Consider the following 22868-nt stretch of genomic DNA (forward strand, 5'->3'; position numbering starts at 1 on the left):
AAATCTTAAGCGCACGGAGCAGCTCAATTTCCTTTTCTTTGTCATCAAGTATTCTACGGTAGCAGCCCTTTGCAATAACAATTTCATTCTTTTGATCTCCTTATAAGATACTGCCCACAGTCGGAGTCCTTCTCTGCCACAGTTAAACAGAAAGTGAACAGCTGTGCTCGGCGAACAATCTCGTGCTATGCGCAACGGGGAGTTGGCGCTTACTTATTGGTAAGCGGCGGCGTAACAGCCCATATGTTTGCATCTGGTGAAAAGTGGGACCACTGGCGCTTTGTTGCGAATGCGCGGAGTTTAATCTCAGGCAAATATTAAAAAGCGGAGACCACCAAAGTGCTGAGGCGAACGGCGATGATGTAGAAATGTGAACCAAGTCCAGCCGGCCGTGTACAGCGGATGCATTTTGACGGGGGCGAGAGGCAAAACACCAGTTTATTTAAATTCAGGTGCATTTTAAGGACATTTAGTAGCGAAGTTTGTCTTGCATTACTCCTACCTAAATCTCATTCAGAAATGGCATGGCTTTGCAGATTTTTAGGTGCATTTAAAGACTTTTAGTAGCGAAGTTTGTCTTGCATTAATCCTACCTAAATCTCATTCAGACGTTTATTTATGTTTATTTAAATTCAGGTGCACTTTAAAGGATCCCAGGTGGTCAAAATTAATCCTGAGTCCCCCACTACGACATGCCTCATAATCGTATCATGGTTTTGGCTCTTAAAATCCCAGATTTTTTTTTTTTTATCTGAGACCGCCGCAAGCTTCATGTTATGAGCGGCTTTTTTTTCCCTCCCGGGCGCTCATATCATGGCAGAAGGCGCGCTCAGGCAGTAATTTAAGCATATTCAATGTTAAAAATAGTTACGTGAAACTAAAGCGACGGTTGAGGAAGTTGAGAAAGCTAGAATACCGAGGCTGCCCCACACACAACCACAGCGGTAGCGGCGTTCGCATGCCCTCTCATGCATGGTTGCGCCTCTAGCGGCGGGCGCTGGCTCTATATGAAACTGAGGCGGCAGTTTCGTGACCAGAAAAAAAAATGGAAGGACTCTGACTTAACATGTGGTGGGAAAATGAATGGAGTTAAATTTTTTGTTTGCTTGAAGTAGTTTGTTGTTAACGATAGACTACTTCAATTCAGCATTATAATAACTATATGTTTCATCAGTCAGTGGCCCGTGCACCTTAACAATGTTGTCAGCGCTGACAAAATCACCAAAAGTGGCGTCTCCCTGGCCACAGCTCAAGTCATCATCATCCCTACGGGACAGGTTGCTGCTGTCACTGTTGTTGCCTAAGGAACCAGTGGTGCCATCTGCTAAATTGTGTTTGCAAGCTCTTAGCAACCTCTGCTCACATGAGGGAGTGCGGTGGATGGGTTGAATTAATTTAAGCGACATGCTTTCACATTCAAACTAAATAAGTTTTTATTCCATAACAATGCATGGATTCGCGCGCAGACTTTTCTGTGCGTTTGAATTTAACAACCAGTTTAATTTAACCAAGGCTGAATTAATGGGTGTTGTCTGTATGACCAATCATTTGGTATATATCTGTTCTTGTTATATTGAGGCTCGACTAGCTGTTTTCTAAGGAAGCCATTTTACAGTGGCATTGTGCACCCTGCCAATATATTGCCAGTGGTATCCCAGATTTTTGAGAGTGTATGCATGTTTGCAGGGCCCCGCGAGTTGCAAGGCATTGCCTGGCAACAAGCCAGCCCGTTTGAGCAAGCAGGGCACCAGCAGCTCCCAGGGAAGCCTGGAGGGATCCTCACCCAGTCTCTCAAGAGGTGCGCCCCTTCTCTTCTTGCTCTTTCGAAATGGGTGGAGGGGTGCATTGTCGAGGTTAGCAGAGTGGTATTTTAATATGCCCAGCCATTGCACAGCCTTGAGACCTCACCCATCCCTTCAAGGACAATTGCGAGAAAATTTCACTTGGCTAAATAGGTTATAAATTAGTTGTACACTGTTGTACGCACTGTCCAGGAAATTTTGGCCAAGCTACTAGTGCTGATAACCGTCTTAATTTTTTTATTACTAACATTTAAACAGCGCCTAAACGGTGCATGTGGGCACACAGTGTTTCGTGGATATGATACAAATCTGAAAACATGGTCACTGAGATTTTCAGCGCGCCATGGGTGCTGCCTGATCACGAAGGTCATGCCCAGGCACTGTGCTGTTACACCACATTCCGAATTTCGCATCACTACCAGCGAGTGGTATTGGCAACTTTCTGGTATCAAACATGTAATTGTGAGCTATTCATGGTGCATTACAATTTTTACAAAGATTCGGCTTTATAACTACACTATCAGAAATTGAGCATGTTAAGCATTGCAGAATTTTTTTGCATTTGGTTTTCTGCAAAATGCATAAATGTCAACCCCCCCCCCTCCCTCCATCCCCAAATATCTTTGCAGACTATTGTTTTCCAAAGCTTTATTGTATGCATTAGGGCAGATTGCAGAGACCTCGGGTGACCTTTTGTTGTTTACTTACAGATTACTTACAATGGTGGGGGGGGGCATTCTCAATTGCAAGCTAGCACTCGGGTTGTATATCTCTGCCCTGTCTGTTGGCACTGTTTTATCCCTGACAAGATGTACCACATGGACCCACAGCACCGATTGCATTTTCTCTCTTGCGTCGTATGCATGCAGACTCTAGCACGGAGACGTACACTGACTCAACGGGTGTGGACCTGGAGCAGTTCATAGTGGACACACTGCACAAGAACCACAAGGACCGGGTGATGATGCTCAAGATCGAGCAGGACCTGCTCTCCCTCGTCAAGGACAACAAGTGAGCATGGCGTCTCCCCACTCTCCCATCCTGCCTTTTCCCTCGACCAGTCTCCAGCAGGGCTAACCGCCTGTTTAGCCTGGTTTCATATGGGAGCCATTAACCTTGTGTGTCAATATCAGAAACCTTGGGGAGGACTCCTTCGCATGGCTATGTGCGGCATAGTTTCATACGGCAGAATTCACCTTTGTTGTATTCAATCAATTTAGTGGTTCCAGTGGATTATGGGTCGCAGATCCTCGTGCACCATTGAAAGTGCACGAGGATGCAGTGACGAAAGGTCAAGTGATACTGCAAAATCTTGTCAATAAGCCCTGGGGTTAATTCTGAAGATTGGATTATTCATGCTTAGTGGCTGGTCTTGACTAGCATATACATTGTTTCTATGCTGTCAAACTTTATTTGATTTCAAGTCATTTGGCAGCACACGGTTAAGTAGATCCCTATGCGGGACTATGTGAACCACAGAGTGCTGAAAATGAAGTTGTAAAGAAGCAATGCAAAAGTGGCAGAGTGATCATCGGCATGATCATTACTTGGAAAGGAACTGAGTACATTCTACACATGTACTTATGCCAAGTGGCAATTACAATTAGCAATTCGCCTGTTTTCATTTCGTGTGAGTCTTGATATGATCGAAAGTGTTGGCAAATGGAAGGGCAGGCACTTTTGAGCACAATGTGAATGATAACATTGAATCTACCTACTAGGTTGTGTGATGAATGTTGCCATTGCTGACTTATCATGAAGAGCACAGTTTGAATGAAAATGTGCAAGTCATGGAGCTGTGGTCTCCGCACAGTGAATGATGTCACCAGGCCCTTACCCTTTGGTACTAGTAAAATGGCTAACTGAAGAAGCTACAGTTGTTTGAGCTGTTACATCTCATTAATTGTTGCTCTGTTCATCCTTGAAGTTTCTGTTGTCTGAGCATCTGACAGTACTGAGCAGTCTGGTTATTGAATTTTTCAATTGCACTTGTGATTAGAACAACTAATGATCTTACACAATTGCACTAAATGTTTTTTTCTCTTCTCTTTGAAATGTTTTAAGGTTGCGGGATCAAATCCCAGCCATGGTGGCCACATTTCGATGAGGGTGAAATGCAAAAACACCTTTGTCCCGGCCGTTGGGGGCATGTTAAAGATCCCCTGGTGGTCAATATTCATCTGGAGTCCCCCACTGAGGCATGCCTCATAATCAAAATCAAATTGAGGGTTTTGGCATGCAAAACCCCAGAATTCAGAATTCAATTCTTTGAGATGTTAGTTTGCACTTATTGTCAGTGTAGATACTGAGCAACGATGGCTCTTTTCCAATTGGAGATACTATGATTATCCTGCGCTAAACTAGTGGCATTGCAGACAGCAATGACGACGGTTGTATTGCTTGAGCCGTAAATGTAGTTCACTCTGTTTGAGTCTTTGCAGTGGTTGGCTCATGGGACAGAAACATGCAAAGATAAAGACCAGCATATTGCATTGTGAGGCAGTTCCTTTACAAACTTGAAGGGGGCAACTCTCAAAATAATGTGCCTCTGGGCTATTTTTTTGTTTCAGTGGGATGTGGGAAAACTAAACTTCAGGCACTGGACGAATGTGTTTGGAGGAACATCAAGTGTGCCCTTCTTATAGTTCATACATTGGCGCCCTCGTCAACATTGACTTGCTCCTGCCACAGGCATGGCCTCATGCCAACTGTCCACTCTTGTGTTTTGCAGAAGGCAGTCATTCAAGTTTGCCCAGATGAGCTCTTACCACCGCATGCTGGTGCACCGGGTGGCAGCATACTTTGGCCTGGACCACAACGTGGACCAGGCTGGCACGGCTGTCATTGTCAGCAAGACACGCAACACTCGCCTGTGAGTAGCACCCGCTAGCGGCTTGCATGTCAAGTGGGACTAGGTGTTTGGCAATGTGTGTTTAATGGTGACACAGCAAACTAGGCAAAGGCATTATTTTTATTATTAGCACATGGTTGCATGCTGGCCAAGTCGGAAAACAATGAGTGACGCGTTGTAAGGCGTGTGAAATTTCTCTTGTACATTATGTCTGTAGGATGAGTGCTGGTGACCGTAAAGCTGTCAGGATTATCAGTGTCTACATAATCAGTCAGCAACTGTATCTTTATTTCTGGTCTACTGGCATGCCCTAAGTGAGTTAACGTCCAAGTGAAGGAGCAGAGAAAATAGAGCAGCACTAATATGTGCGGGAAAGAGTTGTCGTAAAGTTTCTACTGGAGTTCTCCATTGCATGAATAAAATTGCACTGGCCCACTTTGCAGGCCTGACATCCGGTTCAAGGACCAGATTCGTGATGACCTGCTGTCCGAGGAGCCCAAGAAGCTGATCCTCAAGCGGGACAGTGCCTCCTTCGAGGATGGCAAGGAGGCAAGGCCCTCTTCTTTACCGCTTCTCTGCAGTGCATGCTTGCCCAACAGGAAAAGCTTAAACTTCGTGGAGCAGAATTAATGATGCAGTGGTTTCCCTGCTACAATGTTGCACATTCTTTGGAGGATCACCTGACAGTCATCCATATATAACTTGTACGTTTCTGCCCTATTTGGAGAGAAAAAAATGGTTGATGACACCTAACGCAGACATTAAATAAAACCATAGTCGGTAGGCTTTCAGGCAGAACATAAGCTGCTGTTAATACTTCAAGTGAATATTACTTTTCTGAATTGTATATGGTTCTATAGTCAAAGGGATCTTTTTAAACATCACAGCAGAGAATGCTTAAGAAGATACTTCTCTTGTATCCATTGTATGGGGATTGTGCAAGTGGATTGCGATGTTGCCTCATTGGGCTTCCCTGGGTGACTGCGGAGGCAGATTATGACGGGCAGGAGAGTAGAAGCATGCTAGGGTGGAAGTTGCGAGCTTACCTGCGCGCTTGCTCCCCTCCCCCCTTTCCCCTTGCCCATGCGGGAAGACGGTGCTCGTCAAGCCACCTTCCTTTTTGGCTCACCCTCACACCTAAAGCAAAGTGTGCGTGGGGTGCAATAGGATCTTATTGCCCTTGGACTTTATACTGAACATGACGCTGCTCCACTTTGGCAATTGCTCTCATTCGTGTGGTGCGCGATTTGAGGGGTGCTTGCGGAAGCAGCTGTATGTAATTAAACCATTTGACCACCTGCATCCATGGAAGTTTCCATTTACTTTCTTGGTATTCATTTGTAGTGAAATTTAGTTATATTGAAATTGTGTATAGACAACACACTTCAGTAAATTGAGGTTCTAAATACATGGTCTTCTTTGGACAAGAAGTTATAAGAAGTTAAGGCGGGAAGCAGCAATTGAAGTGGTCAAATTGTCAAAATTTTCTATTTTCTGATATTTTTTTTTGTGACCCACAGCCCTTTATTTATGATGTGGTGAAATATAACAAAATATGCGGTAGAAATAGAAGAAATGGCACTTTCCTGAAGTGGTGTCATCAAAAATCCTGAAAAAATCGGGCTTTGGAAGGCCTCATCACACCGCAGACCGCCTGGCTATCCGTTGTCACAGCGCCGTCATCTTGGTATCATCTTAAAGAGGAGAGATCGGAGCTAAAGATAGCCAGAGCGACGTATTTCTGCACTGAAGAATAAACCAGCAAACGCAAGCGAAAAAATAGCAAATGTGGCATTGTGACTGGGCGCATTAGTAATGTGGGGCACAGGGTGTGCTCCAGTTGGCTGTTGTAGATTTGAATTGCTGACAAACCTCTCTCGCACGCATTTGTGCAGCAGCGAGCTGCGCGTTCGGATCAACGTGATTGACGATCGTGGTAGCTTGTGCACATTTTCTGTGATTAGCCCCAAAGAAAGCAAGTTCCGAATGCCCCACGTGTACGGACGGCCATAACAGGCGTGGAAAAGAGGGAGAAAACCACTCGTAGAAGTGGATGTTGCTGAGCTTGTTGACGAGGCACGACCGGTGCACGTGGATGACCGGGAAAGCACGCCCACGTGCGGTGTTGACGACGGGACCGTGGGCTATGGTGACGGCACGTCTGCGAGTGATGGTGAAGGTGGGACTGCGAGCACTGGTAAAGGTTCTCTCGCGAGCGATGGTGACGGCAACGCGACATCGGAGGAGCAGAAGTTTTCGTGTCAAATATTCAACTGGGGATTTCAGCTCTAACTCTCACTAATAAAGTGATTGCACAACAAGAGACAAGAGCGGACGCTTTGAATGTGCTTTCATCTACCTCTCTACGACAGATGGATGCACAATGATTAAAAAGGCAACTAAGGTGCACAAAACTGCTGCAAGAAAGTGAAAAACATCAAAATGTAAAGAAAATATGTCCTCACAGGCAAAGGACTATATCCCAAGCGGGGTTTAGGTATTTAAAATAAAGGTTTAAATGTTTACAACCAATGAAACTTTGAGCTCCATTTTCTCAGCTTTCATTTTTTGTGCAGTTGCTTTCAGTCATCCCAGTGCCATTTCACAACAAATGAAGACAAAATCATTGTCTTTTTTGCACTTATATCCTGAAACATTGTTTAGTGCAATGAAGCTGTCTATTTTTAACTGGACCTCTAAAAAAATTTATAGTGCATTTTTTGCAAATGTTCTTAGTGCGACATTATGCATAGGAAGATTAAAAAAATATTTTTATGTCCATTCCAGCATTTAAAAAATAAACCAATAGCTTTATTGCACAGGACAGGCCTTTGTGAACATGCGGATGAGAAAATCTTGGCGAACTTATGTGTAATTAATTAATTTGGGTATGACCATTAGAGGCTGTCAATTCTCGTAACTCAAAAACAATAATAGGTAGCATGAAACTAATTTCAGTTATGATATCAGCATGACAAATCACACCTGCTTGCCAAATTTCACCAGTTTATTCCCTTAAATAAATAAAAAAAAAGTTTTCATTGTCCCGTTCCTCCTCAAGTGCTTCATTAGATTGAAAATGTTGTTTTATTGAGGTTTAACTAGTTAAAACTCAATATAACGAATTTCATTTTAATGAAACTACTTATACTGATGTCACACTTTCACTCGTGATAGAGCTCGATCGGGATCGAATTTCTCCATCGCGATTGGCTCCTTTTACAGGCTGAGGAAGGGAACCAATCGTGATCGAAAAGTTTGATCTGGATCGGGCTCGAACACGATTGAATGTGCCCTATGTGGCACTGCATAAGTTGCTTTATAAATTTTCCTCCATATTAACTGTACAACATTTAGTCTCACTTCATTTTACAATAGTTTATCATAATTACAATCACTTCATATTATAATGGTTTATCATCGTGACAAAAGAACTCGCTGATAGCATGAATAAAGTCTGAAATGTCGCTTCTTCAAAACTGTAAAGGCACCAAAATAGAAATACAGTAGAGCTCCGTTGGCATGTTCTTCAAGGGGCTGCGAAAATAAATGGGCTCCAATCCATGCTGCGAAGTCGGCTGGCCAGCAAAGCTGTGGTACCACCTGATCCGATAGATGAATGTGACGTAGTCTTAAACTGGGTCTTGCCTAGCCTGAATATGACACCATTGTGCATATTGACGTTGATGTTCTTGTCGCTGCTCGTGTTCACGCTGCTCTTCGAGGTTCCTAACCGAACTATGCGTGACCTTCCCATAGTGGTATCAGAACACGAATAAAATCAGTTGCAAGGCGGGTTCTTCTTTTACATGTGAAAGTAGCTAGTCACTCCCTGCTTCGTATGCTCCAGTTGCAGCTTATGCAACCATAATATTTACCAGGAAGCGGTTGCGTCGAACGCTATGCGTGAAGGCGAGCTTTCTGGTTCTTTTTTCTTTCCTTTGAATGAGTGGCACCTCCGCGGATGGATGGATGGATGGATGTTATGAGTGTCCCCTTTGGAACGGGGTGGTGGTTTGTGCCACCAAGCTCTTGCTATTATACTTCCTAATGTCCTACCTAGGTTAAACAATAAAAAAAACCTACTGAACTCCCACAACCAAATTTTCTAATAAAAGGAAAATCAGACATCCACCAGTTCGTAGCAATTGCTACAAAAGAAACCCATATGGGTTCCTCGAAAGAAAAGCCTCGCAGTTGAAGAAAAATTCGTCCTGGTCCGGGACTCGAGCCCGGGACCACCGCCTTTCCGGGGCTGCCGCTCTACCATCTGAGCTAACCAGGTGGTTAGTGAATGGCAGAGCAAAGTCGAATTTGTCAACAACTTGACGCAAAAGCAAGAGTTTGACGTAATAGTTATAGAACTATTACTTCAAACCATATTTTATGATCCCCTATAGTGAACTGTGCTTTTTTATGTCTCCGTTTTTCGTCGTTTCCCTACTTTTATACCACCAATCTTCCAATTGCCTCTTACTAATCCCTATTGCGGGCGTGTTTACTTTTCTACTGCTCTCGCTGAACCCAAGGGCTTCAAGGAGGCCAGTGGTGCCTAAATTGACCGCTGGGTAGATGTCTTCACATTCTAATAAAACATGCTCCATAGTTTCCCTAGCTTTACTGTGGATGCACGGAGCCGAGTGCCATCTGGTGGTGCTGCAAGGAACCCAGCGGTACATGCTGCACACACCTCCCACTGTGATTTGAGTTTTTGCCCACGGACATCACAAATGCATTGGGAAATAGAGGTATACAGCTTCACTGTAAAACATACGTAACAGTTGGGAAAACGTAAGAGTGAGGAAGGCTGCAAATCGCCATAGCAACGTCAGAAATAACCATGAATGGCTGCCAGTACAGTTATTAGATGCCTCGGCACTCGTACTGTAATCGGGGAGGGCGCGTGCACGTGTGTATACTTACCATATTTACACGATTGTAAGTCGACTCGAGCGTAAGTCGAACCCCCCATATTGCGTGTGACAGGGGAAAAAAAAAAAGGAAGAGCATACCCACGGGCACATTCCATAACGAAAATTTATTAGTAGCTGGTATGGTCACTGGACTACTCGTCCTCACTAGTGCCCCCATTATCATTGCTGCTACGGTCCCACAGCACGTCGTCGTCCAGCGAAATTCCGCATTTGTATACATAAGTGCATTGGCATACATACTTACGTCCACGCCGAAAGCACCCAACCGCACAGAGCCGTCAGCGAGGCTCTTTTGACATGCCCGGTTGGCGTAAGTTCGCGATCTTCTGTTGCCAGCCACTCATGCTCACGGCAGAGCAGGTCCTTAAAAGGTGAAGATCCAGGCTTGTCTCATGACCATGTCGCACGTCATTGGCAGGGACTGATCACACATTTCGGCGGCTTGCGCCGCAAGCTTGGCCTTCAGCTCACGGAAACCTCTTCGCTTGCCGTCATAGGTGAAAATTTTGCTTCGCTGCCGTCGCCACTCTTGCACCACCCATTATAAACATCAAACTTGCGGCCTGCTGCGCAGTCATTTGTTTCTTCAGCGTAAAGGATGGCAGCCCTCTTCAATGCTGCTGTGAACGAGCGCCGAATGTTTAGTGGACTCTGAGTACTCATGAGGACTGAGGAAGCACGGTAGTAGCACGTGGCCGGTAGTCAAATCGAACGCATGAAGCTAAAGAGCTACAGGGAAAGAGAAACACACGAGCAGTGTTTGCTCTTCCATGAACTATCAATACTCCCCGCAAGCGCCGCTGTTTTAGGTGAGCCACGGTGGGGTTGTCGGGCGGTGCTCCGTGAATGAAAATTAATTCTTATTCCTGCACTTTACTACATCTAAGTTTTCTTTATAAACTGTCATCTAAAGAACAAACTGCGGCATCGGACTCCTTCGAATCGATGCCCGGCCGCTTCCGATCCCCTGCTATTTCAAAACTACGCGTGCATCTGTCTATGTTTTTTCTACGAGAACCTATGACATATTTTACATTCAGCGGGACAAAAGTGGATTCTGCATACATAACAGCGAAGCGTTCTAGTTGACTGAAATCGGAAACTACTGTGGCGTGCGTGCATTTTGCAAAGGTCTTGTCGTTACGACTGCAGCACTAGCCACATGTGTATCGAAAGCCACAGAGTTGTTTTTTGTTGCTTCAGCTGAAAAACTGCGAAGCTCGACAGGTTGTACGCCATTGCGAATCGATACCAGCACCAATGTAAACGAAGTGTTAATGAACGTTAACCACCGACTCTGCTGTTTTGCATGGCGTTGGATTGTTGTGCCGTGTTCATGTTGACTCGTGACATGTGTGTACTGATAGCAACGCTGGAAGGGCCATCAGTTCAAATTGGTCCAAATTATCTAAACAGCGTAAGTAACGTTGCGCATACGGTGCTGCACAGAGAACTCCGCATTGGTGTGCTGCTGTCGTGGCCCCGGCCGCTATACTGTGTGCACTGCTTTGCCCTGAGGCAAGCTAGAGACATGCCTTGAAAGCACGGTTACCCAAGCATCGTTGAAAGCAAGTGACTTTCCTCGTGTTTTCTGAAATCCATTCGTGGTGCTCGCTCATCTCGGTGGTGTAGCTTTGTCGAGGTTGGACTGGACTGGAGGGGGGCGGGGGGGGGGGTGCACTACCGTGCGGCCAGTTTGGTCGCGCTTCCGTGCTTTGGAGCATCATGTGCGGCCTTCTTTTACAGCAACTGGGCTTGAAGTGTTCGTTGTAACAATATGGCGCTTTTTAAAAAATTTGTATATCTGGATGCAGTTTCAATAGGAAGAGTCAAAAAACCGTAAATGTCATGACATGTGGTCATTATAACTGAAATAGTGTTAAATCTGGGATCGTTGTAACTGGATTTGACTGTAGAACTTTTGGCTGAACTATGAAAAGCAAAATTTTGCTTAGATGTTCCCGGAATAAATTTTTCTTGAGAAACTGTTCAGTTGTCCTGTTTAATGCCCCCTGATGTGTCCCGAGATACTGTTGCATATTTAGAGACCTTTCTAAGAACCAAGCATTTACATTTTCGGTTCTTTTTGTTTTACACAACTGCCCCTGTCTAGTATCTGCAGGGTGCGCATGGACTATAGTACCAAAAAAAAAGAAGAAAGAAAGAAAAGAAAAAAATGGAATCAAAATCTAATGAAATCGCACCGATCAGTCAAGTGAGTTTGTATGCCGAACGGCTGTGCATGGTGCGTGCGCAGAGCCCTGAGCGACAGTTGTCTCTGGATTCGAGGAGGAGCAAGTCGATCGAGGAGCGAGAGGAAGAGTATGAGAAGGCCCGTGCACGCATCTTCAACCAGGATGTGAGTCTCTCTTTCTCTCTCTCTCTCTCCACTATGGAGGCGGGAGCTGTTGTTTACCGCTGTACATTTAGAACCGCCTGCCAAATGCGCGGACAATTTTATTTGCTGATTTGGTAACATTGTATAATATGAAAAAAAACCTTGCCAATTTGATTTCATTGATCCAGTAGTACTCTGTGTAATATCAGCTGTCGAGTCCTGCGCTCTCTGTTATAAAAGTGGAGGCAGCACTGTACTGTTAAAATTGCTCGTAGGTGCAAAGAAAACATTGGTTGCCAGTTGCTATTCTTAAGAGTATGCTTGGAAAACCTTACTTTCACGTCATTAGCTCGGTAATCTGTACAATTTTTAGCTCTATGTGTATTCATAACAAATGCATTAGAACTCTGTGGCTAGTTTTCTTAGATATTGAAAAAAAAAAAGAAACATAACATGGTAGATATAGGGGATGACAATGTTAAGCGCTTGCTTTTCACTGGGGATTTCATTAACGGAAAGTAGCATGGAGGCAGACGCTTCAGTCAGAAATGAACCAGTGTGATTCCTCTTCATTGGCTTTAAAATTGATATGCTTTTCATATTGAGAGCAATATAAGATATACTGATATTTCCGTGTGCCTATTTTTACTTCTGTTGTAACACTGTCAAACAGAAAACAAATAGGGGAATCTCCTTTACACAAAATGTCTGTTGCTATTCAGTGCAGTAAGAAAAAGCTAAGTAAGAGCAAGCTGACAGGCATAGCCGATCAGTGGTTCCATTTGTAATGCATTTTCTCTATTGCGAGTTCATCTCACTGCAATGGGTTCATTTAATTGATTCGATACCTGGAGCTTTCAGAAGTTTAAGTGCTTTGCCTATTCCTGAAGTCTGTATCGTGAAGTTTTGTTGCTTGATCTATCCACTTCGGGCTTGCAGTTTAAACAAGAGTCTCTCAAGCCATAGTTGCTCTAGCTCAGCAGTAGTTATAGTGTGGTAGCATAGTCAGCTTGTGTAGCATGTCCATACTTTCTTGGCTTTTTGAAGTACACTTGAATCATAGAGGTGCAGAGCATGCGACTTGCACTAAGAGACAATAGCCTTGATGAGGCTTGCTGTGAATTCAGTGACAGCACAATTATCTCGTACAGCCAGGACATCCTGCCCAGTTGTGATGGGTGCATCGTTCGTAGAATTTACCTAATTGCAGTAGAGTGCGATTACATTGGAGGTGGCTCAAACCACATAAAGCACTGCATAAAGCTGCACTGGAATTTCTGTAGTTTGATAGTGGCAATGTACTAAAGCCAAGAAGAAGAACCACTATCATAGAAGGAAATTACTTGTACTTACCAGTTAAATTAAAGCAATGAAAAATGAAAACGGACGAAAAAAACAACTGACTGCAGGTGGGGAACAATCCCATGTTTTTGCATTATGGGTGCGATGCTCTTACCAATTGAGCTACCACGGCACTGTTTTCCCATCCACTTTCTGGGGTATAGATGTTTTACTACTAGAACTAACCCTGGGAGTGTTAGCCAGCGCCACCAATCACAAATCTTGGCGGCGGATGTGGAACATCCTTTCTGCCACAGGCATCGCAAGTACCCACGAGTTGAGGTCACCCAAAAAGATCATGTGCTCTTGACTCATGATGGATGAAAATCTGGCCCCTCAGTTCCATTTCTTCTCGTTCATATAAGAGGAAGCGCTACCATAATGCCATCTCTTGTAGCTGTGCAACCATAACACAGCCTACAATTGTGCTTGTGTCATACAAGTAAGCGAACATACTAGTCATGTGGGTGAGATAGATGCTGGGAGATGCGAGACTGTAGGGCATCCCTGTAGTGATAAGTGTCAATTAAGTAAAGATATTGCTTTCATGTGTATTGCATTGCAGCAAACATTAATCACACTTGCCATGGTGGCATAGTGGCTATAGCGCTGTGCTGCTGAGCTTGAAGTTATGCGTTCGATCCCTGCTGCGGTGGCCGCACTTCGATGGCGGCGAAACGCACCTGTTCTTTTATTTAGGTGGATGTGAAGAGGCCCAGGTGGTCATAATGAACTCCGAGTCCACTGTGCCGTGTCTCATAGTCTTTTCGTGGTTTTGGCACGTAAAACCTGAGACTCGAATATAATATGCCCCTGGAGATTCATGAGATAATACGCACCGGAGATTCATGAAGGAGTTGTTCTCCTTTGAAAGTTTCTCAAGGCGCTGAGAGATAGCACCACAATGCGTTAGATCGAAGACAACAATTTTCTCTCTCTGTTGGTTTCTAGCAAAGCACTGTAAGAAAGCCCTGCACTATTGCAGGGGGAATAACTGCCATGACCCACTTGTGACCCATGTCGCAGTGAATGTGTTAATGGCTCCTTGTAGCTTAAGGAAGGCAGCTTCGGTGATGCAGCAGTGCTGAACTGTTAATGTGCTGGTAGTTCGCCGACCTCAAACTAAATCTTTTGTGTCCGAGTGGTGCAGATATCAAATTATTTACTCCTGGCATTTATAGCCTACTGAGAACGAGCGTGTGGGAAAATAGAGAGGATGGGGTGTGTGCTTAACAGTTTGCAGTGCCAACTCAATCAGATGCTGTGAGTCTGGCTTTATGGAGACAGTGGTGGTATAATGTTACTTATCATGCATAGATGTGTGTGGTCGTGTGCATAACCCATTAGAAAAGTCCATTGCGACACGGGGTGCTTTACAGAAAGGTCATTCTTCAACTGATTGCATAAATGCCTTCTTTTAAGCGCTGCTGCGTATGGAGAATACTGAAAGGTAGAATTCGAAATTGCTTTTTGTAGTCGTTGAACATTTGCAGCACACAACCTTCCATTGATTACAGCAAACTTATACAACAGTTGTGTGTACGGAACATTCAGCAAGTAATCGGAAAGCCTGTTGAATCTAAAAAGCATAATGAGAAAAACCTCTTCAACATAAAAAGCTTTTTCGGTCTAGTATGTCCAAAATCAGTGAGGCTATAGTGATGGCTGTATTGTGAATGGCAGCTAACTTCTTGGCTTCCACCCTAGGTTGCTTCCAGATATTCTGCTTGCCACTCTGGCATCCCAATTTCTGCTTATTTTCTTTGCATTTCCTGCGTTTCATGGCTCTGCTTTTCCTATGCATTAAAAGTGACGTCTTTTAAGCTTTTTAGCATGATTGAGAAATTAAGTTAACGAAAATTTGTTGTACAAGAGACTTGAATGCATCTGCCGCCGCCAGTGCTGAAATAAGGAGCCTGGGCATAAAAGCTGAGCATTCCATCCTTTACAGCCTGAGCTTTCACAGGGACCTTGTTGTAATCACAAACAAAGCTTTGTGTATGAAGTCTGGCAGTGATAGTTTCATTGAAAGAAAGCAACTAATTGCGCATGACACACAACATCTTGCCGTGCTGGTCATTGGCTTTTAGGGTATAAATAGTTTACTTTGTCATTGCTGAACATGAGAACAAACACTAATCTTTAATGTGACTGCAAGATTGTGCTAAACTTGAGTATGCATACAGGAAGGAAAATGTACATACACGGTAATGAACTTTCTAAACTTTCTAAGCTGTCTAATTGGAGGGCACTGTTTGTTTCTGCTTGCTTAATTTGGATAGCAATGACTTACAGCTACTTGCAATCGCTTGCATGAGCATAACAATGCTTTCAAGTGAGCTGTGCAAAAGTGGGCTTTCCATAAAAGGTGCTCAGTGGCAGTCTGTTAACGTTTCATTGCTTCTTCGTAACTAAACACTCACGGTGAACTGCTGTCCAGCTCCTTGTCCCTGCCTTTCCCAGCCTTTCCCACTGTATAGTAAACCCTCGTTGCAACAAAAGAGAAAAGTGGTTTCGCTATAAGTGGTATTTCTTTAAAATCAGGAAAGGTACAAGAAAGTCATAGTAATGAGGAAACAAACAAACTTCATTTAATGTGACATTTCTAACGAAGTGATTTTGTTAAAAGGAGGGTTTACTGTATGTGGACGTGGCTTTGTCACCTTGTGCTTGGGTGGCGGTGCTTCTTCTGATAAGCACTTGTGGTGGTGGTGGTGGTGGACTGTCCGCATGACGCTTGTTCCTCTTGCTTGCCCTGTCCCTCTGTGCTGCTGCTGCTCTTAGGAAGGGGTTGGGGACTCCCCCGCCAGCCGCAGTAGCCAAGAGGAGCTTCAGTGGAGCGGCGACAATCGCCCCTGGAGCAGCACAGATTCGGACTCGTCGGAGCGGCGCCGGCACTTGGGGGCGCGCCTCCTGCTCGCCCCCAAGGGAGCCGAGGGGGTTGCGCAGGTGTGTGCGAGCGTCCCCTGTATGCCCCACTCCCCTTTACGTGCATTGTCTACCTGCAAGGGGCAGCCTCCCCTTTGGCAAAGTGTCCCGACAATTTGGCCACATACAGGAACATACATAGGGCGAAAAGAATAATGAAAACCGAGGAACTCCTCTTTTCTAAATAGAAGCGTATGAAGCAAACAGGAAATGAATCTCTAAAAAGCAAATGTATGAAATGTAGAAATAATAAGGAAAGCGAATGTAGAGATAATCTGGAAAAGGTGATATGAAAGTGGGCGAAAGGAATTTGATAGAAGCATTGGACAGATCAGTAACTCTGCGGCAGGTCGGGAAGGAAGAAAAAATAAATGGCTGGCAAGATCAGTTTTTCTGAAGCCACACGCAGGTGTTCTGTGATGCTGTCCATTGAAATCCTCCGAGAAGCAAGCTTTTCCTTTTGCCTTTGTTTCACCTTCCGTCTGTTATTCCGCGCCATCGGTATGAGTGTGCCATGATAAGATTCGAGTTCAGGGGCCACATTCTTGACCAGCACAACCAGTGCACGTTTGCCAGCCTTCAGTAGATGCAATGGAAGAATTGGAGTGCCGCCCACTAGCATTGCTTCTACATTGTGCAATTTTGTAGTGTTGACAAGAATAGGATCAATAACTGAACAAGTCTATATGCGTTCATGTTGTTTCTGCAGCGCTTGCATAAAGATAGGGAGAACAGACAAAATAAGGGTATAAAACAAGCACTGACTTGCAACTGTAATTTTTATTAGAATGCCCACACATATATATGGTGTAAGTAAAACAAAGAAGAAGATAAGTTTTTCCTCGACATGCACAATGAACCCTGTCAATTTCTACATGTGCTGGTAAGGTACTTTTAACTCATTGTCACTTAGGGCAGTGGATGGCTTGCCATCATCACCATCGCCTGTCCTAATATTGAAGGCCTTTGTTGCATCATGTGCTAGCTGCTGTCGGTAATGTGAAAACACAAGTGCGTCTTAAAGTCCTCTTTGATAGGGTTTATCTTCTTAAAGCATCTTTTATCTTTAAAGCGATTCTCCCACTACGCAATTTTGTCTTTGCCTTGCAACATTATTTGTTAAAATCTTATAGACAGCGTATTTATTAGCCATAAGGAAGAAGTAGCGCCCTGGCATGTATGGATGGCCAAGCACATTGTCATAGCATTGTGCTCTGCACCATGAACTGGCTGTTGCACATGTTTGGCTTACAACATAGATTTAGCTTTGAATATACTGCTGTCTTTCTGGCAAAGCTACCAATGCTTGCCTATGCTTTCCTATGCTTGTTGCTTTTGGCCACAGTTTGGAAGCCTTCTCCTATGCATCTGGTTTTATGGCTTTGTATGTATAAAGACACCTTGGATGTATAGATTGCAGAAACAGTTTGGTGAGGAAAACTGTGAACGAACGTGCTGCACATTGTTCATGTGTAATTTGTTTCCAAAGTTGTGCATTTGTGTGCATTATAAGTGCAGGATTAAAGTGCGTTGCAAGGAAAATTGTATTGAAGAAAATGAGAAACAAAAAACTTACACAGGAACGAAGGCACACTGATGCTAGGCATTTACACCTACAATCATCAAACAATGAAAGAGTGGTCTTATCTCGCAGCCATTTGATGCTGGTGACAGCAGGTTTGATGGGCAAGTATAGGCCAGAAATTAGTAGCAAAAGTGGCAGGAGTGTGACAGAGAGGGATAAAGCAACAGGGATGGCAGAGCAAGTGTACTACCATCAAGATTGTTGGCATCGATCTAGCGGGTGTCACATCTTACCGGCGAAAAAGTTTGTGCATTCACTTTCCCCACTTGTATTTGTGAAGGGTGTGGGCCTGGGTGTGCTGGGTGTGCTGAGATCAAGCTCTGTGTTAAGTGGTTGAGCCAGAGTGAGTGAATAAAAGGGGACTCTCTCGTGTGTTTTTATTTTCTTGTGTGTGCGCGCTTTCTCTTTACTGCCTTTTTCTTTTGTGCTGTTTCGTCACGGTTTTCTTTCTGTGCCTTAGATGTGAGCAACATAGAATTTTCTGAAAAAAGAAAGTTACTAGAGCAAACTTTGGTGCTAGTGGTCTACATGAGCTACAAGTATGGCTGTTCAGCCAGCCTTGGAATGAGGCACATGAATTTATATAAATGGTACATAGTATGTACATGAATTTCCAGCCTTTCGTCCTTCTGGCTTTAAACAACCTTGCAGCATTGCAAATTGGTAATTTTCAATAAAATATTTGCACCTTAAATTCAACAGTTCGCAATGATTATGCATGTGTGCTGGGACTTGCTGCGCTTGCGTGTCCAGAGAGGTATGGCTGCTTGGAAATCAAGCATCAAGTTTAGACATATCCATATGCTACCCATCGTTCCCATGGTAGGTGGACAGTCGCAGTGCCAAATTTCCCTGTAATAATTTTAGTAGGCAACCATGTGGTACGCAGCACTGCTTTCCAGTGATGTTTATTGCACAATTGCCCATCCTCAAGGCTTTGTCTTGTTCAGAGAGAGAGAGAGAGAGATGCCTCTGCACAAATGCAGATGTCCCGCACTGAAGTTTATTTACAAAGATCACAAAGTAATTTTTTGAGGCACCGTCAACTAAAAGCTGTTGTAAACAGCTTGATGAGGCTTAAACCTTTATAAGGCATGATGAAAACACTTTGAATAAAGTAAAATACATATAAAGATATACAAAAGTTGTGACACCATTTTTAGCACATATAAGAAGGAAATACATTTAGCATTTTTAGCACTTTTCATTCGCGTATAAGGAAAAGCATACATGTCGATTTTTACTGAAAGACATGCAAAAAGCCACAAAAAAGATTGCATAAATATGTGCTTGACTGAGTTATTCAGAGTTATTGAGACAGGCACATCGTAAAACAAAGCCAAATTATATATTATGCAATCCTACAGTATGGTTACACACAGTCAGGTATTCAAAATGCATGCGAAGTTCCTTTGGCAACAACTTGCTTACAGACCTGATGTTGGGGGGCCTTTGATGCAGGGTGAGCCACTGGCGGGGGGCAAGTTCTACTCGGTACTGACCAAGGGCGGTGGGGTTCCGGGTGGCCCAGCAGTGACCAAGGCGAGCAGCTTTGGAGGGGTGTCCTTGCTGCATCGGGACTCCAGCCTCACGGAAGCACGCAACGCTGCCCTCAGGGCAGTCAAGGCTGGTCAGTGGTCTATGATGCCTGTTGGACTCGGGGCTTGTTCGTTATTTTGCAGACACACTGAGTCTTAAGCCTTCCTGGCCCAATGATTCCTCTAGGAATTGTAATCTCTTGCAGGAAGTATCGTATGTGAGATGAACAAACACCAACACTATTTTCAGAAATGTGAGTGTCGGCAGTGATAACTGCTTAATTTGTTGCCCATGTGCCACAGATAAATATTGAAATTTCGTGAATGTCCATGTGCTGCATCACGCTGCAAGTTGGGCCTCTGTGTTACATTTTTGGAGCCTGCTGCCCAGTGCCTATGAGCTGCCTTGGGTGGCACTATGGTGGTCTTCAAATAATCTGTGGTCACATTTCACACTATTATGATGGTGAATTAAGAAGTCAGTTACATTCAGTTTTTGGCAGCTGTGAGGAAAACTTAATTCATTGCCAAAAAGTCCAGTGGAAATTTTTTCTCTTGTTTTCTTTTTCCCTTCAGGTGTGCACATAAACCAAACATAAACATAGCATAAAACACTTGCCTGAAAAAAAATGTCACTCCAGAAAGGGTGAAGGAAGGTATTAAAGTGTAGAGCAACAATCATTTGGGATGTGGCTGCTGTGGAGAGAGTGTAACAAATTATTGAACAGATAGTACAGTTAAACCTCTAAATAACGAATTTCAGTATAACAAAATTCTCAATATAACAAAGTATCTTCTCATTACCTTTTGTCCATAGAACACCATGTATTTAGAACCTTAATATAACGAACTGTGTTTGTATGCGATTTCACTATAATGAAATTTCACTGCCACCGTAAAGGAATGCCGAAACAATAAATGGAAACTTCTGCGGACACATGCAGCCAAATGATTGAATTACAAGCAGCTGCTTGCAAACGCACTTCTCAAAGGGTGACTGCCGATGTGGAACTCTCGCATCATGTTCGGTATAAAGTCCAAGTGCGATAAGATCCTGTCGCAACTGCACACTGTGTGCTTTGGGTGCGAGTGAAAGTGTGCGAGGGTGAGACAAGAAAGGTGGTGGCTTCACCAGTGCCGCCTACCCGTGCAAACACAGGGAAAGAGGGGGAGGGGAGCAAGCTTGCGGTAATGCAATCAAGCGCACGCGAGGGGGGGCAAGGGGGGGTTAAGTTTGCATACGCCTTCTGGGGTGCATCTCTGCTGTGGCTGCGCACGGCTGTAAGCACATGGTTGAGCGCATACGCAGCCATGCATTCAGCTTTAGAGGCAATCTGCCACGTGTGCTAAGAGTGTGTGTGCCGAGACTGTGTGGCATCATGTGAGCAGTCTTCCAGCCCATTTAGTATTGGAGATTGCGTAATTGCGACTTCCAGTGACACGTTGGAGCGAAATGCAGATGAAGCATTTGCTCTCCGCTGCCAGTACTTTTCATGATAGCATCTTCCCAGTGTGGGCGATGCTATCGGCTGCGGGTGCAGAGTGCACGTGAAAGCATGGCTGGCTTCGCTTAATCTGTACCGCCAATGTGACCATTGATGTGGCATAAAACTTGCTGACTTTCAAATTCATCAAAATGAATTGTTTTCTCATTCAAGTTTGCTTTTTCGCTTGCCCGGTTATTCGGAAAATTCTGCGGCCCCTTGTAAGAAAAATCGATCGGCGAGTTTACTTATTTGCATAAAAGGTCAAATTTCAATACAACAAAATTTCGATATAACGAAGCAAATTGAAGATTTTACCGACTTTGTTATATAGAGGTTTAACTGTATTACTCATTCCACAATCAACACTCTTGCAGCAAGGGTAAAGGCCTTTTTTTTTTTCAAGTGGATTTAAAATGCATGCAGACAGGCTTTAATTCTTTTGTTCTGTTAAGCTCTTGGGAATGAGCCTGCGACACTCAAACTCCTGTCAAAGCAATAAGCACAAACAGCTTTTAAAACTTTTATGTATTGATATGGGCAGTGGAACTCGCAACCTCCCACTGCGTAGGCAAGTACCGTAAAAACCCGCGTATAATACGAACCCGAATATAATACGAGGTGAAATTTCTGGGACGAGAAATGGAAAAAAAAAGGTTTACCCGCGTATAATACGAGTGAGAGAAACTCGGGGAAAACATTTATTGAAATCGGACTCAGCACTTCATTCACTGTCGTCCTCCGCTGCGCTTTCATCGGACAATTCCTTGTCTGACATATCCTCCCAGAGGTACTCGTCCTCGGTGCCATCGAGCGCGTTCGAGATCCCGCACTTCTTGAAAGCGCGACGCACAAGGTCTTCTGGGATGCTCGCCCATGCGTCCACGATCCACTTGCACAGCGTGGCTGGCGATGCCCGCTTCAGCCGCCCAGTTGGCGTCACTGCAGGTTCACCTGACCGCATCCACTCTGCGTAGCACCGCTTCACCGCGTCCTTGAAAGGCTTGTTGACGCAAACATCTAGAGGCTGCAGCTGAGACGTCATCCCACCAGGGATAACGACGAGTTCAGTATTACAATCACGCAACAGCTTCTTCACTGAGTCGGCCAAATGGCCACGAAACGCGTCCAGCACGAGGATGGACGGGAACGACAACAGTGCACCGGGCCGCCTACACCAAACGGACTTTATCCAGTCGAGCACAAGACTCTCATTCATCCACTCTTTCTCATGGCATTTAACGATGACATTTTTCGGCAGCTCACCTTTCGGCATTGTCTTGCGCTTGAAGACGACATAGGGCGGGAGCTTGCGGCCGTCTGCCGTGCATGACAACATGACGGTAACACGCGTCTTCTCGTTCCCAGTGGACCGGACACAAACTTGTTTCGAGCCCTTTTCGTGCACGGTGAGGGGCGATGGCATGTCCAGATAAACTGGTGTTTGGTCAGCATTGCCGATTTGCCCTAGCTGAAAGTTCTTCAACTTGCGCAACGAAACAACGCGGCGCTGGAAAGCCACCAGTAACTCTTCAAACGATTCCGGCAGCTTTTGTGAAATTGAAGTTCTCCGGCGCAATGAAAATCCTGCACGGCACATATACCGATAAACCCAATGCTTGCTTGCTTTGAAGGTGGAGCTCGTTAGGCCTTTTTCTCTCGCAAGCTCCCTGGCTTTTGCCTGCATGAGCTCCACGCTCACAGCAAGATGCGCGGCTCGCTGTTCTCGGACGAATTCCGTCAGTTTGAGTTCAATTTCAAGGAATGCCCCATTCTTCGGGCCGCGAAAGCTTCTTCGCTTTCCGCTGCACTCGAAAAGTGCTTCTTTTTGCCGTCGCCATCCGCGGATACTTCCCTCGGTGACGCCAAACTGCCTCCCGGCCGCACTATTGCCGATTTCCTCTGCCGCTAAAATCACATTTCGCTTGAAAGCTGCCGAGTACTGCTTCCGTGCCCCCGACATCGTGCTCCTTCACTAAAAACGATGCACTTCGCGAAGCGCGGTTAACACATGAACTGCCAAGGTCCGCACTCAACAAAGAAAGAAACGATGCCGTAGCCACGCTG

General features: G+C 44.7%; 1 protein-coding gene across 8 annotated transcripts in view; it reads left to right on the plus strand.

Annotated features, from left to right (window-relative positions):
- The window catches only part of LOC135895884 (cAMP-regulated phosphoprotein 21-like), a 107580-nt gene that overhangs the window by 31181 nt on the left and 53531 nt on the right, over window positions 1-22868 (plus strand). For 7 of the 8 annotated variants that reach the window (XM_065424095.1, XM_065424094.2, XM_065424100.2 and 4 more), the window contains 7 exons: window positions 1687-1798; window positions 2672-2813; window positions 4534-4674; window positions 5097-5202; window positions 11845-11946; window positions 16051-16215; window positions 19241-19409. In XM_065424095.1, coding sequence (XP_065280167.1) covers window positions 1687-1798; window positions 2672-2813; window positions 4534-4674; window positions 5097-5202; window positions 11845-11946; window positions 16051-16215; window positions 19241-19409 — 937 coding nt within the window. The remainder of the gene's footprint in view (window positions 1-1686; window positions 1799-2671; window positions 2814-4533; window positions 4675-5096; window positions 5203-11844; window positions 11947-16050; window positions 16216-19240; window positions 19410-22868) is intronic. The other variant, XM_065424098.2, reaches the window with a different exon arrangement.

The sequence above is a fragment of the Dermacentor albipictus genome, chromosome 4 (genome assembly GCF_038994185.2).
Source record: "Dermacentor albipictus isolate Rhodes 1998 colony chromosome 4, USDA_Dalb.pri_finalv2, whole genome shotgun sequence".
Lineage (NCBI taxonomy): Eukaryota > Metazoa > Arthropoda > Arachnida > Ixodida > Ixodidae > Dermacentor > Dermacentor albipictus.